The sequence below is a fragment of the Theropithecus gelada genome, chromosome 2 (genome assembly GCF_003255815.1).
Source record: "Theropithecus gelada isolate Dixy chromosome 2, Tgel_1.0, whole genome shotgun sequence".
Classification (NCBI taxonomy): domain Eukaryota; kingdom Metazoa; phylum Chordata; class Mammalia; order Primates; family Cercopithecidae; genus Theropithecus; species Theropithecus gelada.
Window position 1 is genome coordinate 141261673 of NC_037669.1, and position 13420 is coordinate 141275092.

A 13420-nucleotide genomic window follows, 5' to 3' on the forward strand; every position below is an offset into this window, starting at 1 on the left:
TTTGCTTTTTCCAGAATGTCATATATAAGGAATCATGCAGCATGCAGCCTCTCGAGTCTGACTTCTTCCAGTTAGCATAGTTATTTCAGATCTGTCCGAGTTATTGTGAGTAGCAGTATCTTTTCATTGCTGACTAGTATTTCATCACATGGATGGGCCACAGCTTGTTTATCCGTTCACCTGTCAATGGATACTAAGTTGTTTCCAGTGTTTGGCAAATACGAATAAAGTAAATATTTGCATACAGATTTTTGTGTGGACACATGTTTTCAATTCTCTTAGGTAAATACCGAGCAATGGGATTGCTGGGTTATATGTTAAGTCTATGTGCAGTTTTCTAAGTTCTGAAACAATTGGATATCTATATGCAAAAATACAAAATTAACCTTGACTCAAACTTGTACTATATACAAAAAATAACCTGAAAGAGATCACAGATGTAAATGTAAACCTAGAACTAAAAACTTCAAGGAGAGAAATATAGCAGAAAATATTTGTGACCTTGCATCAGGCAAAGACTTCTTAGATTTGACATTTGAAACTTGATATGTAAAAAATCTTGATAAATTTTAGTTCATAAAGATAAGAACCACTCTTCAAAAGACACTGATAAGAGAATGAAAATACAAGCCACGGACGGGGAAAATATTTGTGAATTTCTTATCTGATAAAGGGTTTGTATCTAGCAGGCAAAAAGACTTTTCAAAACTCAGTAATATACAATCCAATAAGAAATGCACAAAAGATACGAACACATCATCAAAAATGACCTATGAAAGGCAAACAAGCTCACAAAAAAAACGCTCAACATCATTAGACACTTAGGAAATGCAAATTAAAACAACACTGAGATAAACTACGTATCTATTAAATGGCTACCACTTTAGAAAACCTGCCAAGTGCCAGCCAGAATGTGGAACAAGTAGGACTCTCGTACATTGCTAGTGGGAAGGTGAATGGTACAGCCACTTTGGAAAACACTCGGCAGCTTCTTACAGCTACACATATGGACCTGGGGGTAGAGGAAGGGTTGACTGCAAAGGGGCAAAACGTCCTGGGAGGGGTGGGGAGAGGTTTTAGAATAGTGAAATTGTTCTACATCTTGATTATTGTGGTAGTTACACAACTGTATGCATTTGTCAAAACTCACAGAACTGTACACTAAAAAGGGATTATTTATGCTCTGCTAAATTTACTTTAATCTTGAAAATAGCAAGGAAAAAATAAAATCAATGCCACTGTGTGACTTTGAGCAAATTACTTAACTTCTCTGTGCCTTGGTTTTTTGAAATCTATACTTTAAGGATAAAATAATACCTTCCTCATATTGTTAGAATTAAATGTGCTAATTTATGTTATATATATATAAAGTACTTGTTGGAAGGGTGTGATGATTCACGCCTGTAATCCTAGCACTGTGGGAGGCCGAGGTGGGTGGATCACTTGAGACCAGGAGTTCAAAATCAGCCTGGTCAACATGGTGAAACCCTGGCTCTACTAAAAATACAAAAAGTAGCTGAGCTTGGTGGTGTATGCTTGTAATCCCAGCTACTTGAGAGGCTGAGGTGGGAGGATCACTTGAACTCCGGAGGTGGAGGCTGCAGTGGGCTCCACCCACTGCCTGGGTGACAGAGCGAGACTCCATCTCAAAGAGCAAAAAAAAGTACTTGAAACATAGCAAACGTTTTATAATTATTGGCTTTTTTTCCTTACTGTTATTACTTGCATATTGTTCTTTGAAGAAGTTTGGTGATAATGGAGAGAAAAGGGCAATTAGGGGTCTGGGATGGTTTAAGGATGAGGACACCTAGAAACATTGACTAATAGAGTGAATAAAACAAAGATAAGAGAATGAAAGAGAGGGAGGGTAATTCTGAATGCACAAAGTTATGTTACTAATGTGGCAGCAGCTGTGTGTTTTGATAAATAACTCCCTTTCACTTGTCAATAGCTAATCAAATACTTTCTGGAGACCAGAAGTGACTTGCCGGATCAATGACAACTCCTCCACAGATCAAAATGTTCAAATCCTTGTTCTGTGTTGTAATCCTAAATATAAAAGAACAGAAAGACCAAGCAAATCTACCTCCTAGATACACAATATCCAACATCATTAAAGTGACAACTCTCAATATTTATTTGAATGGTCCACTCTCAGCTTCAACCAAGGAAAAGTCATATTAGTGTTGGTCAGAAAACAGAAGGGTGTTACCAGAGTTCTGGCTGATCATTACAGACTCGGGGATTTTTGATTGAAAGAACAAGAAGAAGAAGAAGAAACCTGATGAAGTGTAAATATAGTACGCAGGGATTAGTGTCCTGCTGGGTCATGTTCTCACAACAGTGAGAATTTCAGAGATTTCACAAAAATTTAACTGCGCCACATGACAATTTATTTTAGCTTCTGGCTTTTCTAGGAGGCAAATCAGTGCAACTTCTTTCTGTATTTGTTTCAATTTGGTAACAACCCTCAATTTTAGGACAGGCTTAACCTAACCACCCTATCAGAGATGATGAAGTAGCTATCTTTTTAACAGGTGGGGAGATGAATGGAATCAGCGTTTGTTTGTTTGTTTGTTTGTTTAACAACTGCTAGTAAAAACAAAGTCAATAGCTGACTGAGTGTAAGGGAGACTCCAGAAGGCAGGTTATTGTAGTATAGATGTGCCTCGACTTATGATAATGTTACTTCCCGATAAACCGTCATAAGTTGAAATATCGTTAAGTTGAAAATGCTTTTAATACACCTAATCTACTGAACATCTAGCTTAGCTCAGCCTATGTTAAATGTGCTCAGGACACACATTGCCTACAGCTGAGCCAAATCACCGGGCAACACAAGACACTGTAGAGTACCGGTTGCTGGCCCTCGTGATGCTGTGACTGTCTGGGAGCTGCGCTTGGTGCCACTGCCCGGCATTGAGAGTTTCCTATCGCATATCACTGGCCTGGGAAAAGATCAAAATTCAAAATTCAAACTGCAGTTTCTACTGAATGCTTATAAATTTCAGACCATCATAAGGTTGAAAAATCAAGCCATCATAGGTTGGGATCTCTAAGAACTTGCTTTATGAATCTGGGTGCTTCTGTGTTGGATGCATATATATTTAGGATAGTTAGATCTTGTTGAATTGAACCCTTTACCAATACGTAATGCCCTTCTTTGTCTTTTTTTTAATCTTTGTTGGTTTGAAGTCTTTTTTGTCTGGAATTAGAATTGCAACCCCTGCTTTTTTCTGTTTTCTGTTTGCTTGGTAGATTTCCTCCATCCCTTTATTTCAGGCCTATGGGTGTCCTTACATATTTTATCTTTATCTTTTCATCCAGTCATCCAGCCATCCATTCATCTGTATCATTTTTAACCAATAAGGACTTTTAAAAGTGCAACCACAACACCATTAACATAACCAATAAAATCTATAACAATGATAAAATATCATCTAATACACATCCATGTCCAATTTTCCCTCGCTATCTCAAAATCATCTTCTTAGAATTGGTCTGTTCAAATCACAAACCAGATTCAGAAACAATAGCCATACATTACATTTTATTAATATGTCTCTTAAATTTCTTTTAATCTATAACAGTCAGGAATTTTTATGTCTTCATTTATCCTTCCAATTATTAAAAAAAAAAGTATTTATGTATTCATTGAATAGACAATGCTTGCAGAAAAGTGAAAAAAAACATTTTAGTACAAAAAGGTACATGATGAACTGTTCCTCAGTCTCCCTTCCCAGAAGCAATGTTACCACTTTTGTAGAAATAGTCTCTGCCTAGACACACATGCCAGTCCCTAAGGCTGCTGTAACAAGGTGGTTAAGAGTGAGAACATGAATTCAAATTCCTATTATGCCAGTAAGTATAAATCTTGGGCATGGTACATGGCCTTTGTGCCTCAGTTTTCAATAATGGTACCTATCTCATAGGGTTGTTGAGAGAATTAAATCAGATAAGTGCTTAAATAATTATTAATATTTATTATTATTCACATTCCCTTTTGGCTTTTTTCCCAAATAGAAGAATGGTGCACATATGTCTTCATTTATTTGGCTTGTTTTTTCACCTCACATCACATTTTGATGAATAATCCATACATGTTATTATAGATTTGGTTCATTCTTTGTAATCATTGACTAATATTCCATTGTATGAATATGCTACTGCTAAACATGTACGTCATTTCCAACCTATTCTTATCTTATTATCAAAAAATGCTGCAATGAATATCCTTGTAATACTTTATTGGATTCATGTGCAAAAATATTCATGGGATAAAATCCTGAAAGTTAAATTGCTTCGCTAAAGAATATGTGCATTTTAATGCTTTATAGATATTGCCCAGCTGTCTCAAAGGAGGTTATACCAATTTACACTCCCAAGAAAAATGCACAAGGGTCCCCATTTCCCTGTACCCTAGCTAACACAGGATATTGCTAAATGTTTTCATCTTTGTAAACATGATGTGTTGAAAATGGTATCTCATAATTTTAATGTGCATTTTTCTGATTGTGAGAAGATAAAGGAAATGTAGTGCAACTAAAACTCAGCAGTCAAATGACCTGCCCATGACTCCTGAGTGAGGACACTGGTAAACACCATCAGGATCCAAACACCTCTGTATTTACGAAGAGGATGCTCCCTACTGGATAGCACTAAGCTTATTACATGTATGTACATGTGTAGTTAGTTAGTTACACCCAGCAGTGGTGAAGGGCTTGTTCTGAACCAATCAAACTTTCTCTCCTGGCCCCCTTCCAGCATGTGGTCAGGAGTAGAGTGTTGTGGCCATGAAACATGCATTTGTACAGATGACTATTTACTCCTCCTTGAAACATTTTTTTTTTCCATTTGCTTCCCTGCTGTCTCACTCCTGGGTCTGCTCCTAACTCACAAATTACTCTTTTCCCAGTCTTCTTGGTTGGCTTTTCTCCTTTTCTGTGCTTGTAGACATGGGGGAGCTCCAGGGCTTCTCTCTTGAACTGCAGCTTCTCCCTGGGTTCATCTCCTTGGGATGTCTATTCCAATGGGGTTAAATACCAGGGCTAGGACTACGGAGAGGTCATGGAGGCACCTAGCACATAAAGTTTAAGGAAACATTCTTTATCGGTCCCATGTAAGTACAGGACTGGCCCTGGAGAGTGACTACTACCTTACCTTTTCCACCCTAGGCACCTTGTTTGCCTTACCCTAGTCCCAGTCCTCTTAAACACCCCAGTCTTCTGCCTGGACCTCCAGAAACATAAATCCTATTTGACATTTCTACTTGGAGGTTTTAAGGAAACTCAAATGTAAAACATCTAAGAGAGAACTCTTGCATCTTCCCATCCTGGTGCCCAAGCCTGTCTCTTCTACTAGTCTATCTCAGCTAACAGCATCACCATTTATTCAGTTGCTCAGGACAAAAATTTTGGAGTAATTCTTGACTCTTCTTTTTTTTGAGACTGATTCTCACTCTGTAACCCAGGCTGGAGTGCAGTGGTGGGACCTTGGCTCACTGCAACCTCTGCCTCCCAGGTTCAAGCGATTCTCCTGCCTCAGCCTTCTGACTTTGTGATCCGCTCGCCCTCGGCCTCCCAAAGTACTGGAATTATAGGCGTGAGCCACCGTGCCCGGCCTGGTTTCCTCTTTTTTTTTTTTTTTTTTTTTAACAAGTCCTATCTTCCATCTCTAAAATGTATCCCAAATCTGACAGCCTCTCCCACTGTAGGCGAACCCCCATCTCTCACCTCTGTAAATAGCCTCCCTTAGATCTCTGGACATTTGTCCTTCCCCACCCCCTTGTGATCACTAGTCAGCATTCAGAAAGATTTTTTAATATCATGAAGGAGACCATGTCCCTCTCCTAGTTAAAATTCTCTAGTGGCTTCCTAATAAATTTACAATAAAAAGCTGACTCCTTGCCATGGTCAATAGGCCAGGATCCAGTGGGTACAACAATCTGATCCCAGCACAACAATCCACTTCCACCTCCTCACCATTCACCAGGCTCCACTGCACTGGCTCATTCCTGCCTCAGTTGTGCTTCTTTTCCCTGGAAAGCTCTTCCCCCTAGATCTTCAAGGGGTGATTTCCTTCTCAACATTCAGGTGTCAGCTCGTGTCACTTTCCTGACCACCCCCATCCACTCAGAGATCACTCAAAATCCCATTACTCTATTTTATTTCTCTATCATATGTTTCACTATTTGAAACTATCTTGTTGTTGATGCAGGCTATTTTGTTGACCCCTTCACGGGACTCACAACAGGGGTGCCCCATTTACTCAGCCTGCCCCGCGAGTGAATGAGTGCAGGAACCAGCTGGCTGCTTTAGTGCTGTCAGGAGCAAACTCCATGCAGGCCCTGCAGCAGCATCCAGGTGGGGGTGCCTGTGACCCCAGGGCCCCAGAGGGTGTGTGTGTTACAATGCTCTCTTAGTTCTGCCATCTGCAGACAGCAGTGTATTGTCAGCTCATTGGGGCTTTTGCTTCATCACGTGGGGTGGCTGCCCTCTGCCAGTGAGGGCAAAGGGCCAGGGTGACAGTCTTTTGGGGTACCCACAATTTGTGCATCCTGAATTCTTGTTTGCTGCCCAAGAGGAATGAGGTCACACAGATGAACTGAAGGATTTTGAATGCAGAGAATTTTACTGAGCAATGAAAGTGGCTCTCAGCAGAGAAGAAGCTGAAAAGGGAATGGGAAGGGCAGGTCACTCTCCCCTGAAGTCAAGTCACATCTCTCCAATGTCCAGCCACCATCTCTGAAGTCAAGTTGCCTCTCTCTGATGTCCAGCCACTTCTCCTCTCTACTGGCTGAGTCTGGGGTGTTTATAGGCAGAGGATAGGAGGTGGGGCAGGCCATACATAATTTTGGAAAAGGCAACACTCTATTAGTAAAAAGACATTATTCAGAAAGAACCAATTGGGAAAGAATGGGCACACAAGGATGGAAGTTTTCACTTTGAACTGCGGGTTTCAGGCTTTTCAGCTCAAAAGTGAGGTTTTTCCACAGACCTGCCCCTGTCTGCCTAAAATTTCTACACCTCTATCATTGTTACCACTGGATAACAGCTCTCCTATAAAGTTCAGGGACTTAAAACAAAAATTTACTTATTCACCTGGACAGTTCTTCATAGGGCCTCTCCTAACTGTTACAGTTACATAGCAACTGGGTTGGAGTCATCTTTTCTGGGCTTGACATCCAGGACAGCTTCTTCCCTTGTGTGTCTGGTGCCTCAGTGCTCCTCCAGGCAGCCTTTCTCTCCAGAAGAGTAGCCTGGACTTCTTGGCAACTCAAGCTTCCAAAAGAAAAAAAAGCAGAGACTGCCAGTTCTCTTATCAAACTGGCCTGGAACTGGCACAATGTACTTCTGCTGCCATATTCAGGAGGTCAAAGCAATCAAAGACCAATCCAAGTTCAAAGGCATTGGGGAAAAAATTCTACCTCTTAAATGAGAAGCGACACATGTATAAAAGGGGGAAAAGCATTGATTGCGGCCATCTTTGGAGATAAGCTATTGCGTTTATTTGTTTGTTTACTTTCTAATGGTCTGTCTTCTCCCATTAGGTTATAAGCTCTGTGAGACAACAGGAACCCTGTCCGTCTTGTTTTATGGCTCTACTTCCAACACCTAGAATAATGCCTAACACACAGTAGGTGCTCAGTAAATGACTTAAGCACTTGATACATGTTTGGAGAACTAAGATAAACTGAATTAAACTTCTCCAGATTGGTCCTGCCAGATTTGCTGAGGCCAAGCATGCTGATGCCTCACCAGAAAAAAGAAACCCTAAAATGTAGGGTTTTGCTTTCTCTGCAAACAAGAAAAACTTGCCCTGAACACAAAATCTAGAAATAGATTTGGCATGTTTTCTACGTGGAAATATTTCCCATAGTACCAGAAATTACTTTCCCACAGCTTTGTGCTACATTAAAATATTGAAGTTGACTGAAAATATCTCCATTCTTTAATCTTGGTGTAGACTAGAAACAATTTTTTTGTAACAAAGTAAATATCAAAACTTCCTGATGTTTGAACACCCCAGATATCTCCAAACTTAAAATATCATTGCAAGTTAAGATAGATTTTTTTAAATGATGACTGAGAAAGGTCATTAAAAGCTTGATTATTAAAATGTACAGATTGGGTTATAAAGCCAGCATTTATTTGTTCAAATCATTACATACGACCAAGCTCAGAAAATAAATTACCTCAAATCTCCTCTTTGCTAATTTTTACTGGTACACTCTATAAAATGATCCTATCTTTAAACCTTTGTGTAAACCCCTTATAAATTAGTAAGTGAGAATGTATTCATCGGAAGGATTGTAGTGATGTTTGAAAATTAAAAAGAGAGATTGAATTTTAAAAATTATACTTGCAGACTACTGCTAATGAAACTTCTTCTAACCCTAGTTTTGTCTTATCTTCAGTTTTTCCAGATTTGCTCAAAGCGATCCCAGTAAGCATCCATGTCAATGTCATTCTCTTCTCTGCCATCCTTATTGTGTTAACCATGGTGGGGACAGCCTTCTTCATGTACAATGCTTTTGGAAAACCCTTTGAAACTCTGCATGGTCCCCTAGGGTTGTACCTTTTGAGCTTCATTTCAGGTAAGTACAAAATTCTACCTCTGAAGACAAATGTGCTTTTCAATATGTCAAAAAGACGATCTACCTAAATATAAAGTTATAATCTTAACATATATACATGGATGCACACTGTAGTATCATATATAATAACAAAAAGTGTGGAAATACCACGCTTGTTCAACAGTAGGGAATTCAATAAATACTTTATGAGTGTCTATATGAATAACAATGATGCTGACATTAAATTATATTTTTGAAGATGTAATCAAGAGGATAAATGCTTGTCTCAAAAAGTTACATGGAAAAAGCAGTATGTAAACTTATATAAACATTGTGAACCTAATTTGACTATATATATAAAATATAGAGAATATACATATAAAATACTTATATGTATATATGGGGACTATATATATATATGAAATAGATAGGTAGATGATAGATAGATAGATAGATAGATAGATAGATAGATAGATAGATAGACAGACAGACAATAGAGACTCCAGTGTGTTGGTTATGGTTGTCTCTGACCCATGATACTATGGGGTACTTTTATTTTTGCTCATACTTATCAATATTTCTCAGTGTTCAATAATGTGCTATTATTTATACATAATAATAAAAATAAATAAAAAATAAATAAATGGCATCAAAAAAGAGTAAAGGGCCAGTGTTCCCACATATGAGCAGCCATGTTCAAATCTGTAGATACTTTGTGTAGCCTAATGCACTAAGTGTATCTGGGCAAGGATAAACTCTAAAGCCAGAAATTAGTTCATCAATAAACATGTGTTACTCAATAGCCAGGGCTGATGGAAAAGAATATAAAACCCAGTCAGTGCCAAACGGTGCTTACTATCTGCAGCTGGGAGACGGAGAAAGATGAGAAAATGAAAAATGTGTTTATAATTTATATGTAGCTGTTCTGTAGGAGATCTCTGACTTCGCCCCATTCTAAATTTGCAAAAAGATCCAACACTTTGTCAGATTCCTGGGAGGCAAGTAATTTTATTGATGGTTTCATGGAGAGATACAGAATGATAACAACTCACACAAAGCAAACAATGTAATGAAAATCTCTATTCGACTGTTTCTTTTTCTCTCGAAGTTGCCCTTTGGCTGCCAGCCACCAGTCACCAGGCTCAAGGTACTTTCTTGCTCTTGACACTACTCCCTTCTCTCACACAATTCAACCCCTGCCACAAGCGTGTATAGATCTCTTTCTATAAAACAAAGCCCTGTAGTTAACAGGTCACTCGCAGTGTAACCTCTGTTCATTGTTACTTGTGCACACTGCTTGGGGTCTCATGCCATCCACATCCTGCTAATCACATTATTCACCCAACCAAAGTATATCCTCCAGTGGAGATTCTGCTAATAATTTCTTTATATTTGTCACAAGTATATAATACCATTTTAAATTTTACAGATGATTACCCTATAAGGGAAGAGTCTAAGTCTTTCACATCTTTGTATCTCTGACAAAAGCATTCAGCATGAAGCTCTGTACACAGTGGACAATTCAATATGAATTTGCTGACTTGAAATAGCAAGCCTAGAAAAGAGCTATTAACTTGGTCACCTAGACAGAACAGGTTTCAGCAATCAGAATTCAGATGAGATGGAACTGGCAGAACAGGTGCTTTGAAGCAATAGGACATGAGCCAGTGAGGAGTGGGATGGAATATCATAAACGAAGGCCAAAGGCATTGCAATCGGGGCAGAAGAGCCAAGAGCACAGGCTCAGGGTGTGGGCAGACAGAACGAGAAAGTGATTCAGTCACAGGTGAAGGTCCAGATGAGAAGAGAGAGTTGGGATTACTTCTGCTCACCAAACATCCAAAACCAAACTGGTGGATCTGGGTGGTGTGCTGTTTTACTGATAACCATTACACATGATTTTAACAGAAGGAATGGAATGTAAAGCAGTGGTTCTCAGACTGGAGTCCCCAAATGAGCAGCATCTGCATCATCTGGAAACTTGATAAAGCAGCAAATTCTCAGGCCTTACCCTAGACCCACTGAATCAGAAACTTGGGGGTCTGGGGGAGGATGGCCATCCGTATTTGAACAAGCCCTTCAGGAGATTCTGAGGCTGGCTCAAGTTTGAGCCACAGGGAGTTGGTTCAACAGGTGTTGGCAGACTGACAAACAAAAAGGAGACCCCGAGGTAACTCCAAGATGGTAATGTTAGAAAGCAGCTTCCACCCCTAGGGCTTGGGGGAACCAACAAAAGAGTTTGGCATTGTCAGAACCTAGAAGCTTGAGGAGAGACCCCAGAGCATTGTGTTTAAGACCTTGAGGACTTGGCTCTGGGACACCACGAGGGGTTTCTGTGAGTGTGGAAAAGGTTGGACACTCCCCAATTGCTGCCACCGGGGAGAACTACAAGTGAAGTGGAAGGTGTGGGCCTTTCTCTCTTTTCTTTTCTTGTCTTCCCTCTCCCCCTGGTGCTCGTGTTTGACAGAAAACAGCTGAAAAGGCAGAACTAGTTTGGGAAGTCTTGACCTGGCATCATAAAGCAGAGGAAAGCAAAGCTGGAGTGAAGGTGAGATGCAACAACTTATTAGCAGCACAACCGTCTAGCGCTCCAGCTTCTGAATGAAATTCCAAAGAACAGCCCATTTGGAAGACAAATTATTTGACAGTTCTGACAGACGACCAAACTAACAGCATTTGAAAAGCGAGATGACTCAGAGAATACAGAATTTAATCCAAATCCCTGATCTTATCTCTGCCTTTGGCCAAGTCTAATGCAAGGAGAACCTGAGCACACAAATATATGCGGGAACGATCAGGACCTCTGCCTGCATTCTGTTCCGTCTCACCCACCCTCAAATTTGTTGTAAAAGCTTGGGCTCAAAAAAGTTTTGTGAATCACGGAAGGAAGAGAAGGGGAGAAAGGAAGGGAAGGAGCCAGCTCCAGATCTGTGTCTTGCAGAGGATAAAGGCCCAGTGTTTTTAGATCATCCAGTGTTTTTTTAAGCCGCAAATGCTTATTTTTTAAATATCAAAATGTTCAATAACTCAAAAAAAAAATACTGTTACGACAAAAAAACACATTTGAGGGTGAGATGGACTGACAGTTTGTGACCTCTGGGGATAAACAGGTCACTTTGGAATCACAGACTTCCTCATTCCCCTTAAATCCCATATGGTACCCAGAAGCCCTTGGAACTTTGGAAATGTTTATTCACAGTTGTGATGTCCATGCAGACTCTGGCTCTAAGCCCCAATTGTGTAAGGGTAGGGTTTTGTAGCCCTTATCCCAAATATTCTAAATGTGAGCCAATGCCTTACATACTCAGAGGCCAGAGACTGCATTAGGGGTCCTTTATTTCACATATGAGTCACATTCCAATAAGAGACGCCAGAGGTCAGCTCTCTTCCACCGACTGGTTCTCCTCCCTTGTTTCTCTCGCCAGTGTGTGCTGCCCAGGTGGCAGTGCTCACTGTCAGCAGAGAAGAAAAATGCTTTCCTCCTTGGACCTCTTTTCTCTTTTTCTCCTCCCCACTCACATCCAGCTTCCCTAAGCTTCCCCCTATCCTTGTGCTGAAGTCATTCTACGGTCATTTCTTCAACTGTCTACTTCTCTGTTGGATGGGCACCCAAGACTTGGCATCCAGGGGCATGCAGAAGGGGGAAAGGGAAGGGAAGGGAAAAGAAGTCCTCCCAATTGTCTATCTGGAACTTTCCACACTGCCCAGAGTACTGCTATGGGCATCTCCTTTTGTCTCCCGATGTGGTGCATGCCAGACCCAGCAGGTAGAAAAGGAAAGAAAGCAACCCATTGGACCAGGCCAGCAATGGCTTCAGTCACACAGCTCGCTCATACTTATGGCTTCATATTCTGTTGCCTCCTGAACAAGACATTTCTTCCACTCTCACAGCCTCCAGTTTAGCTCATATTCCTCAGCATTCTCCATGTAATATTGTTGCATGAAACCCATGCAAGTCAGCCAGTTTGCTCTTTCTCATCTTGTCATTTACAAACTGGTGCTGAGAAGTCTTTTTCCCAAGGTAGGATTTTAGCAAGACCTTCATCATCCCCCATAGTTCATTTTGGGCAGTGATTCTCTTCTTTGACTGTACATTAGAATTATCTGAATAACTTTCTAAAATGACTGATCTCGGGTCTCACACAACACTCATTAAATTATAGTCTCTGGGGGTAGGGCTTGGGCACTGCTATTTTACTTTAAGCTCTCTGGAGTCATTCTAATTTGTAGCCAGTGCTCAGGGTTGTAATATAGGTGAATATATTTCACATATTTGTCAAACATTGGCTGAGTAGCCACTATGTGCCAATCATTATAATAGGTACTGGTGATCCCACAGTGAATCAGGCACACAGTGCTGTCTTCATGGAGCTTGTAGTCTAGTGGGAGAGTCAAACAAAAGTGTATTTCAATAATTAAGTGATTACAGATTGCAATAATTACAATAAGGGTGATAAACATGTTGCTATAATATGCAATAGTATGGCCTTTCACCAGACATTTCTTAAAGAGGTAAATCATCTATCGGACACCTTTTAAAATCTCATCTAATTTCAAAAGTGTACATAAATAATTAAGTTATTATAGTTTGCAATAATTACAATGAGGGTGATAAGCAAGTTGCTATGAAAGAGAATGATAGCAGAGGTCTGGCTTTGATATGGTGGTCAGGGAATACTGCTCCAATAGCTGAGTTCTAAAGCTAAGAAGGAACTGAGAACCTTCACAGAACATCCCAAGTAGAAGAGGAAGCACACTGAAGACTCTAGGGAAAGAGATCTGCTTGCTGTAGGAACCAAAAGAAGGCCAACGTGGCTAGGGGCTGGGTAGTGAGGGGGAAGTAGC

The 13420-nt window shown here is 40.2% G+C and overlaps 1 protein-coding gene across 3 annotated transcripts in view; it reads left to right on the forward strand.

Annotated features, from left to right (window-relative positions):
• Positions 1-13420, forward strand: part of CLRN1 (clarin 1) — a 39387-nt gene that overhangs the window by 17037 nt on the left and 8930 nt on the right. The window contains exons 2-3 of one of the 3 annotated variants that reach the window (XM_025376637.1): positions 8417-8596; positions 9684-9722. In XM_025376637.1, the coding sequence (XP_025232422.1) occupies positions 8417-8596; positions 9684-9722 (219 nt within the window). Of the gene's footprint in view, positions 1-6337; positions 6363-8416; positions 8597-9683; positions 9723-13420 lie in introns of those variants that run through there. The other 2 variants (XM_025376639.1, XM_025376638.1) reach the window with 2 other exon arrangements.